This window comes from Lygodium microphyllum, chromosome 22 (assembly GCF_053477565.2).
Source record: "Lygodium microphyllum isolate KBCC chromosome 22, Lygodium_microphyllum_v1.1.10, whole genome shotgun sequence".
NCBI lineage: Eukaryota > Viridiplantae > Streptophyta > Polypodiopsida > Schizaeales > Lygodiaceae > Lygodium > Lygodium microphyllum.
Window position 1 is genome coordinate 104,479,157 of NC_141156.1, and position 21,210 is coordinate 104,500,366.

The window sequence follows — 21,210 nt, forward strand, 5'->3', positions numbered from 1 at the left end:
ATCCCTCTGGTGAATTTGAAATGAGAACAATATCATCTGCATATAGTAATATCGGTATCAGCACCCCTGCCAGGCTGGCTCTTGCTCCTCCTCCTTGGTCTATGTAATTAGACACTTCATCTATGTATAAACCAAACAATGTGGGTGAAAGTGGACATCCTTGTTTCACTCCTATGGTATTGTCAATCCTCTCGGATAGCCCCCCAGGTGCTCGTACATGACCTGTCATTGCCTTATATAATGCATAGACACCCCATCGTATACCCTTTGGTATTTCAATGTCCTGCAATCTGTGCATGATGGGTATACGAGGCACTGCATCAAAAGCTTTGCGAAAGTCTACAACGTGCTCCAGTAGGTTAGTTTCCTCCTAACAGAATCTAGAACAGGAAGAAATTGCTGGGCAGGAGTGATATCAAGTCCCACCTAGAACCCTAGGTATCGGACGGGGGTCTGCCCTCTGCTCACCCATCTAAATCGCAAGTGGATGCCCTACTCCGTGCTGGAGTCCGGGTCTGTGAGGAAACCAACCGACTTCCGCTAGTTGATTTTCGCACCCGCTGCAGCGCAGAACACATCAAGAGTCGGGCTCATTCTTTCCAACATCACCTCATCATCCTCTATGTAGAGGCCTATGTCGTCTGCGTACTCTGAGTCTAACAATTTAGTCTCCTCTCTCACTGGAAGTCGGAGGCCACGAAGTCCACCCACACGTGACCTGAGGAAACGAGACATCGCCTCTGCGAAGAGTAGGAATAGGTATGGGGCCAGGGGACAGCCCTGTCGGACCAATCTCTCCAGTCGGAACTCCTCCCCTCGCCTTCTGCCTATGAGAACCCTGCTGGTGGCTGATCTGTACAGGCCGGAGACCCTGCGAATCCAAGCGTGGGGACCATGGTACCCTCTAGGAAATCCCAGTCTACCCTGTCATGGGCTTTCTTGAAGTCCAAGAGTAGTACTGCGAGTCTCTACCCATTGTGCTGAGCCCACTCTGTCGCCTCAAAGAATGTAAATAGATTGTCTAGGATGCTCCTATCCTGGACAAAGCCTGTCTGTGTGTCATGAATGATATCTGGAAGCACATGGCGTAATCGTCTACCAATCATCTTTGCCAAAGCCTTATAGGCCACTGACAATAAGGTGATCGGTCTCCACTCGGATAGCTCCAACCGGTCTCCCCCTTTGGGGAGAAGACTGATAAGGCCTGCCAAGAGCCTCCCTCGCATCTGTCTTGAGGTGAAGATCTCTTGGAAAGCCCTCAGGAGGGGGTCCTTCACCACCTCCCAGTAGGTAGTGAAGAAAGCCTTAAAGAGGCCATCCTCCCCCGCGCATTTTTGCCCATCTTGTGTATGGAAAGCCTCCTCTAGTTCCTTCTCTGTGAAGGGGGCTAGGAGGGCATGTCCTATCTCCTCTGTGATGAGGGACGGGGTGTGATCCCATACCTGTTGTCTGCATCTCTGTCCTCTAATTGAAGCTATCTCCTGCTGGAAGAGGCGCGTGTAATAGTCGGTGGCAATCTCCATCACCTCATCAGGGCTAGAACGGGTTCTCCCATACTGATCCCTAAGGCTGCGTATCTGCTCTCCCGTGGTGTAGGGCTGGTGCACCTGGAAGAACTCCTTGTACATCGTGTCTCCCTTCCTCGCCCAGAAGGCTGCTGAGGTGCGGAAAGAGAACCCCGAGCGCCTGTCCTCTTGGCCAGCAATGGCTGCACGCGCGCGCACCTCCTGTGCGTGGAGGGTGGGGTCCCCTGGTGCCTCCTGCAATAATCTGTGCGTAGCTGCCAGGTCCCGCTGGAGTGCTCTCTCCTCCTCCTAGCATTGTTACCTGGCTTGTAGGGCTGCCTCTTGGTAAATTCTGCTTGACTCGGCTAGGACCTTTGCAACCTCCTTTGCTACCCCACCCCACCTGACCCACTCTTTGGTCCAAATCTGCTCTATTTGTCTCGACACCTCCTCCCTCCTATAGATCGAGTCAGGGATCTGACAGGATCGTGTATCTAGTGCACATGCTAGGGGATCAAGTGCCAGGAGAACCGGGCAGTGATCGGATAATGTGGTGCCTGCCAAGTGCTCAATCTGGCCTCCACGAGAACCTCCCCACTCTCCCACATAAAACCTGTCCAACCGCTCCAGCAAGGCTCCACGTAGCCGCCTGTATCTCTAGGAAAAGTCCAACGACCTCTCCCTCCTGTGGAAGGCAGGGTATTTCCAAGCATCCTGTGCTCCGATTGCAAGCAAAAAGACCTCCCATGCCTCTTGCTCCTCCCCAGCCATGTCCTGGTAGTTTCTTCCTCTACCCTGCTGGTCCTCCAAAGCCTCCAGGTTGTTGAAATCTCCTCCAACAATCCAGGATTCCACCTTTAGGAGTCTAGCTACAATCTCCACCCAGAACCTGCTGCGTGCTCTAACCTCCGTAGGGGTATATAGACATTGAGGACTCCAATACACGAGTCCCCAGTATCCAATCTCATCCATAGAGCCCTTCCTACCACTATCGTCCCGTGGTCTCGTACACAAGTGGTGAGACTTGGGACAATAGAGGTGCATATGCCTCCGCTCTTGCCGTGTGCAGCTATGGCTTGCTCCTAGTAAGTATGCGAGCTGCCCGAGAGTAGCTTCCCAACCCGCCGAGCTTGGGCGAGGGTGAGCTTGTGCTTCTGCAGAAGCAAGATGTCTATCCGTCCGGCAAGGGCAGGTTGCAACTCCTGCCGGACGATCAGCTTCCTCAAGCCATGTGCTCCACTGTAGTGGAGATTGTTCACATTCCAGGATGCAAGATGTAGGCTCATGGGGAAACCTGTGACTGATCGATTAGGCATCTGTTCGGTGTGGATGCTGTAGATGAGGAAGAGAGACTATGAGGTATGCATGTGCGTTTTGCCGCCGGTCTGGATGGTGAGCTCCAGTCCCCCATGGTGGCCCTCGGCCGGACCATAGGGGTGATTGATGCTCCAGGTGGTACTATCAATGCATCTATTAGCCATGCTGAAAAATGCGACTCTGTACACTGGTAGAAGCGGGCCGCCTGTGCCGGGAGCCACTTGATCACGTCCCTCGGCGCTCTCCACTATGGGGGGGCTGGAAAGATAATGCAAAAATGGGGGACGTCGGCACCAGCCCACCAGTTAATGTCCATCATGCAACCTCGCCACTGTTGTGCGAACAGTGCTAATCCTTCATCTCCCATCTACTGGGAGATGTGATCCGCCACCTGACTCTTCAACTCCTCAATCTGTATAGTCGTCCACTCCTCTGAGTAAGATGACTGGAAAAAGAAGGCGTAGTTTGGTCCATCCGGTGGTGCTAGTAGGTGGACCTTGTCCGTCCTTGACTTACGAACCACGAAGATCCACACCTCTAGAGGTAGTGGGAACTCTGCGCGCTCCGCAACTCGCAGGTAGGACCATGGGCCACTGCGGAAAAACTCTTGTGGCAGCAGCTGTGCCTATGTCGGGAAAGTATGGCGGGTGGCAGGGGCAGTTGAGCTGGTGGCTATGTGGACGAGGGGGGGGGGACCACTAGTGTGCAGAGGAGGTAGGTGTGTGTGGCTCATCACCTCCTGTGGAAGGTGGGGGGTGGTTTTGGGGGGGCTCACCTGACATGGGTCTGGATTAGGTGGGGTGTTAGGTAGGGGGGGTGATGGGGGTGAAGAGGATTGAGATATGGTGGGATGGCTAGAGATGCATGGTGGGTGTGGGGGGGGGGGGGGTGGTGGCCCTGGCAAGGGGGGCCTATGGGCCAAGGTCAGTGGAGGGAGGTGGGGATGGGATGTAGAGGGGGGGGGGGGGGGTGGGTGAGGGGCCTGTGGGAACTCAGGCGAGGCAGTCTGTGGTGCATGTGGAGAAAGTGGGAGGGAACGGTCCTTTCGGGTGGGGCGGATAGGGGGGTGTTGTGAAGTACTCTGCCAAGAGGGGGCCGCTCATCCGCCATCACCCTGCTGACGAGGCTGGGCCTGAGGGGCTGGCTGTGCCCCCCCTTGCCGTCTCCCTCTCTGTCGCCTCTAGACCCGTGTGAACCCGTTAGCATCCACATGCGGACCAGTGGGCGGAGCCGCCTTGGCTCCGAAACGTGTACAAACTGCTGCCTGATGCCCAGAGTTGTAGTAGCGCAGGCACTGCCCTAGTTGCCCAGTCACAATTACCTGTTGCCTAAAGGAATGCCCGCCTGCCTCAATCTCTAGGAACTGTGGGATATTCTTGACGACCTTCACTGCTACCCGTACCTTTGGGACCCCTGCGGCTGTCACTGCATCCGCGAAGGACGCGAGAAGGTTAGTGCAGAAGAGCCTCGCAAAGTCTTCCACCAACTGGCGGTACTCAATCGCCAGGCCGGGGAAAAGAAGGGTGACCGGGTGCCGAAGAAACCTGTTGTGGAGTGCAAACGCCTCCACGGTAAAGCCACTGTACCAAGGGACCATGTATACGATCCCCTTCGTGGATGCATATGGTGAACTCGCGAGTAACTCACGAGCTAGGTTTGTCGAACTAAGGTGGACCATGAAGATCCCTTGGCCCAATAGGACCGCGTCCATGATCTGCGCTGTGCCAATGCGCAGCGTGGAGTGGAGCCAGTCCCAAAGCTGGGCCCTGGCTGGGGAATGTCCTACTACCTGACCATAAATTGCTGTTTCCATTAGCTTCGGCTCCTTAGCTTGGACGGCTAAGAGCTGCTCCTCAGAGAGGACTACGCGCAAGGTGTTCGACTGGGGGGTACTCGGTGAGTGCGCCGGTGTCTGACCATAGGTTTCCATTGCGCGTCCCTTCTGGGAGAACCTACCTATCGCGTTGTTGTGTTGCTGGATGGGGAGTTGTTGCAAGGGGAGGGAGCAACTGGAGGAGGAAGGGGGGGGGGGGTTTGTTTTTGATGGCAGTGGTATTGTAGCCTGATAGCGGGCCAGGCCTCCTGACAAGGCAGTACTCGAGGGGCGGGGAGTTGGGAGAGGGGACGAAAGATAGGCAGGTGGGGGGGGGGGGGGGGGCAGGGTGGACGTAGGCGGCGCGTGTAGGTAGCTGTTGACGGGCCTTGGTGGGGGGGGGGGCAGGGCAGATGTAGGCGGGGGGCACAGCGGCGTAACGTGGAGGAGAGCGCTCCTATTAGGTTGATTTATTACATCCCTTTGAGATCCTCGGATTGACAGATCCTCGGCCCTCAACTACCATGGGTGCAACGCCCAAATTTGCATGGATGGTCTCTTGTGGTACTAAGGCCTTTGCCCTTATCATACCTGCTATCATCATGACAAGTGGTTTTTCCATGTGTTCCCAGCCATCATAATGTTGTGCTTCTGGTCCATCACAGTCCATGAGTGCCATCTGTCTCGTATGATAAAGGCTTGGGCCCCAAGTGGCTGCCCCATAGAGTAGTGTGGGCATAACTAAAGTGTCAAAAAGCCACAATTTGGTATGAGGATCTTGAAGCACACTGCCACCCTAGAGTACCCAAAGCTGCATATGCCCGTGCAAGCCTAGCCCTCTGAAGTCTCCTTCCAAGAAAAATGTGCCCTTTGAAAGTGACCCCGAGGTATACATATTGTCTAACCATTTCCATCTGATCGTCATACATAAAGTGGTGCTCTGAGCGTGTCACCCAAGCTGCTGAGATGTTAAAGAAATTTAGTCTTTCCAAGATTAAGCTTGAGACCTTTATCTTCACACAACACATGCAATGCATCTAGATGCCGTTGTAGTCTCTTTGGTGAATTTGAGATAAGCACCATATCATCAGCATATAACAAAATTGGTATCAATACCCCAATCAAGCTGGCTCCCATACCACCCCATCTGTGCATGTAATCAGAAATCTCGTCAACATACAGTCCAAACAGCAAAGGAGAGAGGGAACAGCCTTGCTTTACACCCACCGTGCTAGACATTGAGTGTGCTGTGCCTCTAGATACTCGTACTCTCCTTGTCACAATTTCATACAGTGCATACATACACCACTACATATCCTCTGGGACCCCAATGGCTGGCAACCTTTGCATGAGTCTTGCATGTGGCACAATATCAAACACTTTGCGGAGGTCCACAAAACAACAATAGATTTTTTGCCTCCATGATCGTCCCTCCTCAATCAAGGCCCTGAACGTGAATATATGGTCTAGTGTATTGTATCCATGACGGAAGCTTGCTTGTGCTGTAGATCATATTTTCTTTGTTTCGGCCCACCAACTCAACTCATGCTCCACAATAGAGGCATATATCTTTGCTAGCATATGGCCAATCATAATAGTGCGGTAGTTGTTAGTGACCAATGGATCTCCACTCTTAAAAATCGGCACTATTGTGTGGTCACACCAACTTATTGGAAACCCCTCACATATGGCTCTATTGAAGAGATTCGCCAAGATAGGGGCCAGTGCATAACATGCATGTGCAAAATGCTCTGCCACAAGGCCATCTTGATCATGCAATCTTCCCATTCTTCAACCTCCAAATGGCATATCTCACCATCTTTTTCGTAAAGAGACCACACTGTGTTGGCCTAGAGTTTGGTGGACAAGGTATCTGCTCTTGTGATGGAACATCATATAGTGCCCTAGCATGTTCATGCCATACCATAGGTGATGTCAATTGAATTGGGGGTTGTCTCGCGTGAAATTTCCTCCATGCCTTCTTGCTATCTCTGCTCAAAAGAGCTGATACATCTCTGACTCTAGTTTGGCTAAATAATCTCTCTTTTTTTCCGCACAAGATGCCAAAAGACATTCCGTACCTGCTTATGTGCGCATGTCCTTAGTGTAATATCCTTCTATAGGCGCCAGGTCCTAGTTAGCAGTCTGCACTCATCATCATACCAAGCATTTTGAGGGGCAGTACAACTGCGTATTGCAGTAGAGCCCATCTTACATGGGAATGCCTCTAAAGCTGCAGCATATAAAACCTTCGCTAGAGATCTAATGACATCTTCGAGTGGTTCATGTTGGTCTAGTTGACTTAAGCCATCTCTTACTGCATCACTATAGATATGCAATGTTTGCTCTAGAAATTCATAATGCGGGAATGTGTGTGACTGTGTGCATGTTTCTTGTCTTAACTACATGCTAGAGTAAATTTTAGGATCGCATGGTCGGCCGGTATGTTGTTTGGCTTATCAAATATCTCAAAATGCTTAATTTTTGGAATTAACGTTGGCGAGGCCATTACATATTCCACCACAATGGCCCCTTTTTTGTTGTTCCAACAAGTGAAAGCATCCACTCTCGGCCATCTTAATAGGCCATTGAATATAGTTAATCCGTGAACACTTTGCAAAGCTAGCAGATGGGATCCATATGCTGTCACCTCCTTATCTTGAGATGTCCTAGCAAAGCCCTAGTTCATCCAATGCCAATTCCTTAAACATTTCATGTTCAGTATCATAAAAGGCGGACTGCTCACTTCTAGTTCGGGCACTAAAGTCTCCCACTAGTAGTATGTCCCCAATACTTGCATATCTCATAATATCTTCATGTAGTACTTCAAATGGTGATCCCTCCCAAGGAGAAAATGTTGAAGAGGCATGTGGGAAGTAGCATACCGCAACATATAGATCCCTCGGGTGCCCTATCCTCAGCCTTACCCACATATAACTAGCATGCACATCTCGTGACACCACGTGAATCATGTCTTGGCGGCTCTCATGATAAAGAATAGCCACCCCTCTTAACCCCCTGGTTCCTCCTAGTCTACGGGGTTGAGGTCTGTATACGCTCTCCCATTTGTATCCCACAACATCTGGTAATCTAGAATTTGTACACTGATATGTCTCTGTATACATAGCCATGTCTATCCCATGAAAAGTATCCTCAAAATAACCTACATCAAGTCTCATTGAACCATTACAATTCCAAAGGGACATCTTTAACGTCTCATAGGCCTTGTACCGTCATTGTGACCTCTATTCTACTATGATTTATTCTGCCATCTCTATACACAGCATACTTGCCTTCTTTGTGTACCTTCACCACTTTTGGCATGCTCACCCTTCTGTGCTTTCACTGTGCGGGTGTGAGATACTCATCGAGGTAAATCTTTATTAAGGTTCAAGAGTGGTTGCTAGAGCCCTAGGTGGCTAGGGTGCCACCAGTATGTTTGCCTGGGAAACTGGTTTTATGTCCCTTAGGTTACTTGACAACTGTTGACCTAGGAAGATGTCTCTCTTTCTACGGCTTTTAGCTCATAGGAGCTTAGTGGTTAGCACTTAGCTTGGATATAGCAAGGACTCAATGATGTGCGAGATGCGGTGAGCTAGAGGAGACATAGAGACACTTCCTATGGGACTACCCTAGAGCTTAGGAGGTATGGAGGAGAGCCCTCAAGATGATATGCCATGCTAGAGTAGAGACCATGGTATTGACCTGAGGGGCTATAGCTTGGGTTACAGACAGATGCCCAACATGCGACTTGAGGGGCTATAGCTAGGTGCCTTTGTTTCCTAATCATCGGATAGCATTTGAGCAGGATCCTCACTATAGATTACTTGTAGGCATAGTGGACTTAGGGATGCTGTCACAAATGGGAGATGATTGCTAGTATCATAGCTTGGCTTTGGGAGATCATAGGGAGTCTTACTGGTTGGCACATCTGGAAGGCGCGATGCCAGGTGGCCTTCGGCAGTGAGAGACTCGCAGCACCTGCAACCTTAGCAGAGCTATGGACCTCCATCATTCACTCCCTCCGCGGCCGATGGGATCAGGTGCAGGGCGAGTCCAGGGCTCGTCAGGAGCTCCGTGGTCACTTCATGCGTACCTGGGGTGGCCAGGGCCTATTTTTCGTCATGCAGGCAGGCAGTCCCGTTTGGCGATATACCCCTCCCCCATGGCTTCTTGCCCCCATCCCCCCTAGACCGCCTTGAGAGGCTTGTATACATGATGTAGTGGTGACTTTGCATCAGCTCCAGTTTACTCTGTTGAGCATGAGCACTCCGTTGTAAGTGATAGACCTTTAGAATGCATCCACAGTGCAGACTCTATTGAGAATTTGGATAGAGATCATCCGCACTCTCTGTAGGAGATAGTAGAGGATGCAAGGCAGCTCTGAGAGGATGAGGAAGAGCGGAGAGCTCCTTGTGGACTTGTGACTCATGCACTTTTTTCCACACTGCCCCTTGATGGTCTAGCATTATAGTCCATGGGATTGGTTGTTCATAGAACCATTCTATTTGTGATGTACTTAGCTACTCTTTACAGAGTTGTATTTCGTACTTTGCCTCACAGGGGTTTTTTTCTGAGTTATTAATAGAATTTCCTTTTCCCGAAAAAAAGAAATGATCTGCTACTCTCCAATGTCCCTCAGCCTATGTGTTCTCCTCCCAGCCTCTCTGCCCATACCTTTGTCCAACATCTGTGATGAGTGTGCTGCCTCTATCTCTAAGGTTGCCTCCTCCTATGTCAATTTGTTGTCTCTAATCCTGGTTTTTGGTCCTCCTATGAAGTGGAGATCTGCCACCTCCCTCTCAAAAGAACTCTATTGTTGATGTGTCCTAGGATGGGCGGTCCATTGCAAGATGAACCATCACCCTACAGTGAAGCATTGCCCAAGGAGGCCTAAGTAGAAGATTGATCTGAGTAGGAATCCTCCTTGAACGGATGGAATCCTAATGGTCCATGGAAGGGAGCCAATAGATCCTCTTAGAACGATACCCAACTAACAAATATCTGGTCTTTCTATGTGATGTGGTGCAACACATTGCTAATATCAGGCAAGTAGGGAGTAAAGTACTCATCCAGGCCTGGAAAGGAGACCATGATAGCCATGACAACCTCAAGTGTAGAATAATCCTAGCCCTCAACCCATATGTCGAAGTATGCTACTGAGGATCTAACATCAAGTGGGTTGGTGTCAAGTGCCACCTCCATCAGCTCAGGTAAACTAGTCACTAGACCTTGAAGCACCTCTTTCCCAAGGGAACCACTTGTTCTTTCTTAAGTCTAACCTTCAACTTTTTCCCTTCCATTATCATTCAAAGAATCCTAATAATTCTAGTTAAGACTTCAGGAAACAACCTCCTAAGCACTAGTATTTATTTGGGTTTTCCTCTGACTAATGTAATTAGCCAGTCTGTTTTGCAAGGAAAAAAGAGAAGGAAACTGCATAATTACATTGACTGCAATGATAGCATGGAATCTACTGTGCTGTGATCTTTAATCAGCTGAGCTAATCATGAACATTTTCAGACTGCAATTTGTCAATGGTTTAGCCATGTTAATGTAAAAGCATGTGCATTCTTTGAAAAATCAAAATTTGTTTTCAAAAATGGAAGTCAAAATTTGATTCACGTACATTACTGGTTCCTTAGAGAAGGCATGTTTTTAACCTACACATCTTTTGTGCTATATTCTCATGGAAGAGTCGGCCATATGCAGATTAGAGCATGTTAATGACAGCAGTTATTGTTTCTTAAACAGTATCACTATTTTGACAACTACATTTGTCTCTTGCAGTGCTTAGAAGGGAAGTATTTTACACAGCGGCATGTAGCTTATGCACCACAGTTACCTTGGATATTGAATGATACTGTAAGGAGTAATATACTGTTCATGAATCCTTATAATCCTGGACGTTACCAGAAAATCATAAAAGCATGTGCTTTGGAACATGATATCTCACAGTTCAGAGCAGCTCATGAGGCAGAGATTGTATGTGTTTTCTATGCTCATGAGTCATGATACATGATGTCAAACTTAAGATGAATTTTCTAGGCTCATTGGTGATTATAATGCTGTTGGCATGATCAGTTCTTGCACTTGAAGCATAATTAGGCTTGCAAAATAAGAATCAGAAAAAGGGGAAGGATAATGTGTATTACCCCCTGGCGGGGCAGGGCAGGCGGGCGGGGGGAGGGGGGAAGAGGGGGAGGGGGCAACGGACATGAAAAGACATTACTGCTGGAAGAAAATATAAACTATCAAGTTGAAACAAGTAAGCTCACATTGATTAGTTGATTGAATTACGATATCGGCTGTAACTAAGATGGCTGGGTTGGCATCTTGGGTGATTTTTATTATTTTTCATGAAGTGGACAGCTTCAAAAAAAAACAAAGATACCTGCAAAAAATACTGTCAGAATGCCAGCAAAAGCATGTGGTGAATGAAGGGCACGAGGGTACAAAAACATGAAACTAAGAGAAGAACTATATAGAAGGAAAAGTTGAGATAGAGTGAATAGGCTCATATTGTGGTGAACAAAGCATTCCTAGTAAAGGCACTGGATGATGAAATTTTCCCATGGTGTGGTAGCCTTGGCCAATGGCGAAGAGAGGTAATGTACATGTTAGAATTTAGGGCTTTGAGATACAAAACTTGGATAAGCCTAAAGTGGCTGATAAAAACTGTCCAGAATCCTAGATGAACGAAACTTGGATAGAGCTCCATGTCTCCCACTTGACTCCTTGTAAAGCTCACAAGTAAGGACATACAGCTTCAAGATTTATAGATTTTCTGAGAAAATAGATGATCCATTTTGCAGAACACCAGCTCACTAGCTCTCACATTTGCCATGAACGTTTACATCCAAAGTGCTCTTTCTATTATGTGTTTCAAAAAGAGTCCTTGAAAGGGAAACACCTATTTATCATTCTTTGCAATTCTTTAATCTAATAAGCAAGACTATACTAATATTATCAAACTTTTGATTTTTGTAACACTGCACTTCGTCAGTATTTTCTTGAGTGAGTCACCTTCTAAATTGCACTACTTTCAGCACCTTCATGTTGACATTTTCTTTGAAGAACTTAGCAATTGGCATGACTATCTCACTTAAAATAAAGGATATTAAGCTAAGAATATTGAATTTCTGAACTTCCTTTGATTTTTATTTCTCACTACTGATCAAGGAATGTCTGAGTGTGCATCAATGAATGTCTCAATGTGTCTTCTGGACATACAGGGGGAGAGGGGCATAAACTTAAGTGGAGGGCAAAAGGCACGTATCAGTCTTGCTCGGGCATGCTACAGTGAAGCCCCTGTTGTTTTTTTGGACGACCCTCTTGCAGCAGTTGATGCACCAACTGCAAGGCACTTGATTAAGCATGTCTTCCAAGGTGTTCTGAAAGGAAGGACAGTTGTTCTGGTTACACACAATAGAACAGTTCTTGACATATGTGATCGTAATTACAGAATGGAAAAAGGTTATTTATTTGTCAAATCAACCAAGGACTCAGGTACAGGCCATCATGATGCACTTATATCAAGATGCGAAAAGGAAACAAGTTATTTCTCAGAGATAAATGGGGGAGTTGCTGAAACTGAAGACATTCAAGTAGCAGCTACTGCATTTGAGACTGTTAATAGAGCTGATGAAAGGTTTTTTACTCCTCTACATCATGAAGAAACAAAGGCAGTGCTGCATGAAGAAGTCAAATTATCGAATAGCAAAGAAAACGGCAGATCCATGAAGAGAGAAGAGGCAATTGAAAAGAGCATAGAGACTGAGGATGAACAAAAGGGAACACCTATGGGAAAGAAAAACACACACATACAGTTGAGTGGAGCAAAGGGAAGATCTACAGTGGAGGAAGATAGGGTAGAAGGAAACATACAATTGTCCACTTGGATAGCCTATGGCAAAGCATCCGGAGGGTCTCTCTCTCTCTCTCTCTTCATGAATAAGTGTATATTAATATTGGAATATTTACATCCGGCCTTCAGGCCAACCAAATAGAAAGGATACAAGACTCACTTCAGGCCTCCCTCTCTCTCTTTTTTTTTTTTTTTGTAAAAGGTAATTGTATTAATTACGAAAAAGTTTACATGATTACAAGATACATGATGGCTCTACCCCATCGTGTGTGACTCTTTACAAGAACCAGACGGCAAAAGAGTTACAAAATCATGGCAAAGACGCAGAGGAAATTGCCATATGCCAGGGATGTAAGTCCTCCCGAGAGAGCATGTCAGAGTCTCTCTCTCTCTCTCTCTCTCTCTCTCTCTCTCTCTCAATGAGTAATTTATATTATATGAAATGACTACAAGAGTGTAGAAGTCAGGTGACTGAAAGAGTACAAGAGTCATGGCAAAGCAGCAGAAATTGCCCCATGCCAAGGGACTAAGTCCTCCCTGGAAAGAAGATCAGTGTGCTGAGTAAGGTCCAGCTGCCAATGTAGGAGACCTTTCAGCTTAGCGAGGTGTCGACGCAAAATCAAGAACAAAAGCATTCTTACTGAAACCATAAAACAAAGGCAGCTTGCCTAAAAGTACATCACAGTGATGAGGGGATCTGAGCATGACCTCATAAAACCCCCTTGGGCCCACAAAAATATCCTCAACATAGTCCTCTTGCAGCAAAGCCATCAACCATGATCATGCAGAAGACAATTCTAGTAGTAAGAAACAGGATGGCCCCTTTTTCATGAAAGGAGGAAAATGAGTGCAGCACATCTTTGTATCCACACTAGTGACAAGAACATCATTCTCATCAAAGTCACAACAATTATTGTGATTAGTGGAGTGCTTCATTTGTAAAGTTCCACCTACACGTTGCGTGTCTGTCCCCCTGCCCGACATGCGCCATCCGATTGGTCACCTGTCCGATCGCGCATTCCGTTTCGTCTCGCCCACTGTCCGACGGTCGCGCCATCCGACTGGTCGTGGCTGCTGTCCAACTGTCCTGCACGCTGCCCGACTGATCGTGGCCGTCTTAGCACTGCTCGCGCCTCTCTGTTCGGCTCGCGCGCCCTCGCCCCCAAGGTGTGTAACGGCCGCCTGTTTCCCCTCTTGCTTGGCTGTCCCCCGGGTTGACCGTTTCCCCTCGCGCCCCCTCCCCCCTTTTCTTCCCTTCCCCTCCAGTTGCTCCCTCCCCCTATAGCAACTCCCCATTCAGCGGCACAGCAGCGCGATAGGTAGCTTCTCCTAGTACCGACGGGCAATGGGAACCTTTGGTCAGACACCGGCGTACTCACCGAGTGCCCCCCAGTCGAACACCTTGCATGTAGTCCTCTCTGAGGAGTAGCTCTTAGCCGTCCGAGCTAAGGAGTTGGAACTAATGGAAACATCAATCTATGGTCAGGTAGTGGGACATTCCCCAGCTAGGGCCCAGCTTCGGGATTGGCTCCACTCCACGCTGAGCATCGGCTGCGCAAATCATGGAGGCGGTTCTGTTGGGCCAAGGGATCTTCATGGTCCGCCTCAATTCGGCAAACGTAGCTCACGAGCTACTCGCCAGTTCACCTTATGCATCCACGAAGGGGGTCATATACATGGTCCCTTGGTACAGTGGCTTCACGGTGGAGGCGTTTGCACTCCACAACAGGTTTCTTCGGCACCCGGTCACCCTCCTCTTCCTCGGCTTGACGATTGAGTACCGCCAGTTAGTGAAAGACTTTTGGAGGCTCTTCGGCACTATCCTTCCTGCGTCCTTTGCGGATGCAGTGACAGCGGCAGGGGTCCCAAAGGTACGGGTGGCAATGAAGGAGGTCAAGAATATCCCACAGTTCCTAGAGATTGAGGCAGGCGGAGATTCCTTTAGGCAGCAGGTCATTGTGACTAGGCAACTAGGGTAGTGCTTGCGTTGCCACGACTTTGGGCATCATGCAGCAGTTTGCACACGGTTTGGAGTCAAGGCGGCTCCACCTATAGGTCTGCAGGTGGACGTTGACGGCTTCACAAGGATCCAAAGGCGACAGAGAGGGAGACGGCAAGGGGGGGTGCAGCCAGCCCCTTAAGCCCAGCCTCGTCAGCAGGGTGATGGTGGACGAGCGCCCCCCTCTCGGCAAAGCACTCCACAGCTCTCCCTGCCCGCCCCACCCGGCATGACCGATCCCCCCCCCATTTTATCCACATGAGCCACAGACTGCCTCGTCGGAGCCCACATAGGCCCCTCAGCCCCCCCCCCCCCTCCACTGACCATGGTCCATAGCCGCTCCTTGCCAAAGCTACCACCCCCTCCCCGCACCCACCATGCATCTCTAGCCATTCCACCATAGCGCGATCCAATCCACCCCCATTCCCCCCCCCCCCCCCCCCCCCCCCCCCCCCCCCCCTACCAGGCACTCCCCCTGATCCGCACCCAGGTTAGGTGAGCCCCCCCAGACCCACTCCCCTTCCTCCCACAGGAGGTGATGAGCCACACACACCTACCTCCTCTGCACACCAGCAGTCCCCCCCCGTCATAGTGACAGGAAACGGCCCGAACGGCCCCCCGACACGTGGAATCCCCGATATGTGGAATCCCTGTCCCCGGCATATATCCGTCGCGGACCACAATTCCAAATGATGGAACGTTCCCTATCCTGTTTCAGACAGGGCTGCTGCGTTCCCTGTCTGAAACGGGACTGGAAACACCACATGGCAAAAATTACCTACGGGCCGCCCGCTAACTGTTTCCGCCTGCGCCCAGTTCTCCTGCGTCCTGCTCCCGCCTGCTTCCGCCTGAGGCTTGAGCCCAGTCCTAGCCTATGTCCTGCTCCCGCCTGGGCCTTGCATCCTGCTCCCGAGATGCGCCTGCATCTTGCCCCCAGGCCCCAGGGCCCAGCCACCTTCTTTCTCTTCCTTCTTCTTCTTTCTTCTCTTCCTTCTCTTCCCTCTCTTTCTTCTTCTTCTTTCTCTTCTTTCTCCTCCCACCTCCAACCTCTTCCTTCTCTTCCTTCTTCTTCTTTCTCTTCTTTCTCTTTCTTCTCTTCCTTCTCTTCTTCCTTCTACCTTCTCTTCACTTCTCCCTTCTCTTCTTCCTTCTTCCATGAACCTTCTTCTTCTTCTCCCTTCTCTCCCTTTCCCTTCTCTCTCGACTCTTGAGTGAGTCTTGACTCTTGAGCCTTCTCCCTTCTCTCGAGCCTTCAATAATCAATTTTCAGCCTTCAATTTTTCCTTCTCTCGACTCTTGAACCTAAGACCTTCAATTTTCAGCCTGAAATCATAAATGGCTTCATCTTCCCGCCCCACTCGTCGGGTTGGTGGTCGAGGAAGAAGGTCTGATGATTGGTCATGGTGGGAAGAAGTAAATGCTGACCGCCCTTTGAGTGGTGGAGGATCTCGACCATGGACTTGCAAGCTTTGCCCATACAAGCGAACTAGTGGAGCAAACAAGGTAATCCATTGAGCCGAGCATTTGTATTTCAAATTTTTATTGATTTTAATTTTTCAAAGTTACTTAAATATTAGAATATGGACTACCAATTGCCACTTGTTCCATTTTAATATTTATGCATAATCAAGTCCGAGCTCATCTCCTACATGAGCCAAATTCAGAGGTGCAGTTTTGTCCAAATGTGACCTTGGAGAAGCAAAGGGAGCTTCGTGACCGTGTAGCAGGTCAACAAGCTTATCTTGCATCTAATATGGACTACCAATTGCCACTTGTTCCATTTTAATATTTATGCATAATCAAGTCCGAGCTCATCTCCTACATGAGCCAAATTCAGAGGTGCAGTTTTGTCCAAATGTGACCTTGGAGAAGCAAAGGGAGCTTCGTGACCGTGTAGCAGGTCAACAAGCTTATCTTGCATCTAGAGCACGACGTGTTGCAGTTGACCCTGCAACTTTTGTGACACCATCCCCATCAGATGTATCTAGAGCAGGGTCAGTATCAGGAAGTGCTACCTCCACACCTACTGTAGGCATTGCATCAGCCATGGCATCAACAACGCCACATGTTGCACGTAGACAAAGCACACTTGATGCTAGTTGGGATCCCAAGAAGAAGGAAGAGGTGGATATATCAGTGGCACGCTTTTTTTATCATGACTACGTTCAACTTCGTGCAGCCAGGTCAGAGTATTTTAAATTGATGTGCAAGAAGATTGGTGAGTATGGCCCTTCGTATGTACCTTCATCATCAGAGACCTTAGGCACCACTTTGCTCGACAAGGAAAAGCGCCTTGTTGAGCAAGCAACAGTGACTAGAAAGAGCATGTGGGCTAAAAATGGAGTTTCCTTGATTGCTGATGGAGATGGAACTCCTATAGCTCACCCATGCATGCAACTGCATTTGTTGTGGATCCTTAGTTCCAGGGCAAGGGTCAGGAGAATGACAGTGAGGTTATGGATGCATGGAGACTTATATTGTCTCGTCTAGTGCCTGATCATGGCACTAGACGAAATATCAGAGATCAGCTTTCATGTTATAGGACCTTTCGGGATTCTTTTGGTTGTGGGGATGCACAGGAGGATCGCTGTCAGATTGGGGCAGCTTTGTGGTGGGAGGACTATGGTTCGGATGGTCCTGAGTTGCAACAACTAGCCATCCGTATTTTGAGTCAGTCAGTTAGCTCCTCTTGTTTGGAGCAATTGTGGAGTACCTATGCTCACATTGCTTCAAAGAAGAGGAACCGTCTTGGTGTGGAGAGGGCAAATGATCTAGTATTCGTTAGTGCTAATTTGAGGATGTTATGTAATAGTACGACGACAAAGCCTGATCCATTTACAGAGTGGGAGATGCAGCAAGAACAGGAGACACATGCTAATGTTGAGGGAGATGCAGCAATTCATGGTACACATGATGATGAGGCTGGCACTTCAGGAGTGGCTAGAGCAGCCTCAGATCATGATCATGATCTTTGATTTAGCTTACTTATCAGGAGTCTCATGATACATGACACATTTACATTATATATGATAGTATGATCATTGATGACACTGTGACACTTGGGTTGTTGACAGTTGTGCCATGCCGCTATTATATTTGTACTTGAGTCTTGCATTCTTGCAGTTGCTCTTTGGGCTATTTTGGCATGCTGCATTTTGCTTTAGTCTAGAGATTAGACTTTATATTTGCAGTCTTTTTTGGGGCAATGAGCATGTTCTTTCAAAGATTAGACTTCAATTTCATATTTGTAATCTTTTAAGTTTTTTGGCAATGGTACCATAGGCATGTTCTTTTAGCTTAGACTTTTAAGTTTAGTTCATTGTTCATTGTTTTATCATTTATGATTTTTGGCATATGTATTATGGATTTTATTATTTATAATTGAATAGCTTACCTCTTGAGCCTTGTAAGTTGCAATTCAATTTCTAATGAGTAGTTTTAGAATAATGCATGATATCTTAAAGTTAAAACGTAAAATGATTTGTCCTTGTGGATTATATACCTTGGTTTTAAGTTTTAACACTCCAGAGTCCACATGGATTATGAGTGAAATATTAATTTTTTTTCATGAATTTTTATTTTTTAAATGTCGTTCCCGTTCCCACGTCCCCGTTCCCTAGGTTTGGTGTTCCCGTCTCCGTCCCCGTCCCCGTTCCCCGTTCCCGGTCCCCGTTTCATGTTTCTTTGCCCCCCGTCCACACAGCCACCAGCTCATCTGCCCTTGTCACCTGCCTTACTTTCCCGAGACAGGCACAGCTGCTGCCACAAGAGTTTTTTCACAGTGGCCCATGGTCTTACCTGCGAGTTGCGGAGCGCGGAGAGTTCCCACTACCTCTAGAGGTGGGGATCTTCGTGGTTCGTAAGTCAAGGAGGAGCAAGGTCCACCTACTAGCACCACTGGATGGACCAAACTACGCTTTCTTTTTCCAGTCATCCTTCTCAGAGGAGTGGACGACTACACAGATTGAGGAGGAATTGAAGAGTCAGGTGGCAGATCACATCTCCTAGTGGATAGGAGATGAAGGATTAGCACTGTTCGCACAACTGTGGCGAGGCTGCATGATGGACATTAACTGGTGGGTTGGTGCCGACGTTCCGCATTTGAGCATTATCTTTCGAGCCTCCCCACAGTGGGGAGTGCCGAGGGATGTGATTGCGTGGCCCTCGGCACAGGTGGCCCGCTTCTACTAGTGTACAGAGTCGCGGTTTTCAGCATGGCTAATAGATGCATTGATAGTACCACCTAGAGCATCTATCACCCCTATGGTCTGGCCGAGGGCCACCATGGGGGATTGGAACTCACCGTCCAAACTAGCGGCAAAATGTACTTGCACGCTTCGCAGTCTCTCTTCCTCATCTGCCGCTTCCACGCCGAATAGATGCCTGTTCGGTCAGTCACAAGTTTCCCCATGAGCCTACACCTTGCATCTTGGAATGTGAACAGTCTCCACTACAATGGGTCGCGTGGCTCGAGGAGGTTGATTGTCCGACAAGAGCTGCAGCCTGCCCTCGCCGGACGGATAGACATCTTGCTACTATAGGAGCACAAGCCCACCCTCGCCCAGGCTCAGCGGATTGGGAAGGTATTGGCAGGCAGCTCGCATACTTATTGGGAGCAAGCCATAGGTGCCCAGGGCAGGAGCAGGGGTGTATGCACATCTATTGGTCCGAGTCTCACCACCTGTGTACGAGACCACGGGATGATAGTGGCAGGAAAGGCTCTATGGATCAGACTGGATATTGGGGACTCGTGTGTTGGAGTCCTCAATGTCTATGCTCCTACGGAGGTCAGGGCACGCAGCAGGTTTTGGGGGGAAATTGTAAATGGACTCCCTGAGGTGGACTCCTGGATTGTTGGAGGAGATTTCAACAATCTGGAGGCTTTGAAGGACCAGCAAGGCAGGGGAAGAAACTACCAGGGCATGGCTGGGGAGGAGCAGGAGGCATGGGAGGTCTTTTTTCTTGTAGTCGAAGCACGGGATGCCTAGAAAGACCCTGCCTTCCACAAGAGGGAGAGGTCGTTGGAGTTTTCTTGGGGATACAGGCGACTAGGCGGAGCCTTGCTGGAGTGGTTGGATAGGTTTTATATGGGAGAGTGGGGAGGTTCTCGCGGAGGCCAGATTGAGCAGTTGGCAGATACCACACTATCCGATCACTGCCCGGTTCTCCTAGCACTTGATCCCCCGGCATCCGCCCTAGATACACGATCCTGTCGGATCCCTGACTCGATCTATGTAGGAGGGAGGAGATGTCGAGATAGATAGAGCAGATATGGACCAGAGAATGGGTGAGGAGGGACAGGATAGTAGAGTAGGTTGCAGAGGTCCTAGTCGAGTCAAGCAGAATTTGCCAAGAGGCAGCCCTACAGGCCAGGTAACAGTGTTGGGAGGAGGAGAAAGCACTCCGGCGGGACTTGGCAGCTACACAGAGATTGTTGCAGGAGGCACCAAGGGACCCCATCCTCCACGCACAGGAGGTGCGCGCGCGTGCAGCCATTGCTGGCCTAGAGGACAGGCGCTTGGAGTTCTCTTTCCGCAATTCAATAGCCTTTTGGGCAGGGAAGGGAGACACGATGTGCAAGGAGTTCTTCCAGCTGCACCAGCCCCGCACCGTGGGAGAGTAGATACGCAGCCTTAGGGATCAGTATGGGAGGACCCGTTCTGATGAGGTGATGGAGATTTCCACCGAGTATTACACACGCTTCTTCCAGCAGGAGACAACTTCAATTAGAGGAAAGAGATGCAGACAACAGGTATGGGATCACATCCCGTCCCTCGTCACAGAGGAGACAGGACACGCCCTCCTAGTCCCCTTCACAAAGAAGGAACTAGAGGAGGCTTTCCATACACAGGATGGGCAAAAATGCCCGGGGGAGGATGGCCTCTCTAAGGCCTTCTTCACTACATACTGGCAGGTGGTGAAGGATCCCTTAACTGAGGACTTTCCAGGAGATATTCACCTCAGGACAGATGCCAGGGAGGCTATCGGCAGGCCTTATCAGTCTCCTCCCCAAAGGGGGAGACCGGTTGGAGCTATCCCAGTGGAGATGGATCACCTTATTGTCAGTGGCCTATAAGGCTCTGGCAAAGATGATTGGTAGACGATTATGCCATGTGCTTCCAAACATCATTCATGACACACAGACAGGCTTTGTCCAGGATAGGAGCATCCTAGACAATGTATTTACATTCTTTGAGGCGACAGAGTGGGCTCAGCACAATGGGCAAAGACTGGCAGTACTACTATTCAACTTCGAGAAAGCCTACGACATGGTGGACTGGGATTTCCTAGAGGGTACCATGGTGAAGTTAGGATTTCCCCACGCTTGGATCGTGGGGTCTCCGGCCTGTACAAATCAGCCACCGGCAGGGTTCTCATAGGCAGAAGGTGAGGGGAGGAGGTCCGAATGGAGAGATCAGTCTGACAAGGCTGCCCCCTGGCCCCATACCTGTTTCTATTTGTCACAGAGGCGATGTCCCACTTCCTCAGGTCACGTGTGAGTAGACTACGCAGCCTCCGATTTCCAGTGAGAGAGGAGACTGAGTTGTTAGACTTAGAGTACGCAGATGACACAGGACTCTACATAGAGGACGATGAGGTGATGCTGGAAAGAATGAGGTTGGCTCTTGAGGTGTTCTGTGTTGCAGCGGGTGCAAAAATGAACTGGCGAAAGTCGGTTGGCCTTTTCACAAACCCGGACTCCAGCACG

General features: G+C 49.1%; 1 protein-coding gene across 7 annotated transcripts in view; it reads left to right on the forward strand.

Annotated features, from left to right (window-relative positions):
- LOC148017461 (uncharacterized) overlaps nt 1-21,210 on the forward strand; it is a 182,471-nt gene that overhangs the window by 103,536 nt on the left and 57,725 nt on the right. For 5 of the 7 annotated variants that reach the window (XM_087662460.1, XM_087662459.1, XM_087662462.1 and 2 more), the window contains 2 exons: nt 10,426-10,620; nt 11,871-12,562. In XM_087662460.1, coding sequence (XP_087518586.1) covers nt 10,426-10,620; nt 11,871-12,562 — 887 coding nt within the window. The remainder of the gene's footprint in view (nt 1-10,425; nt 10,621-11,870; nt 12,563-21,210) is intronic. The other 2 variants (XM_087662461.1, XM_087662464.1) reach the window with 1 other exon arrangement.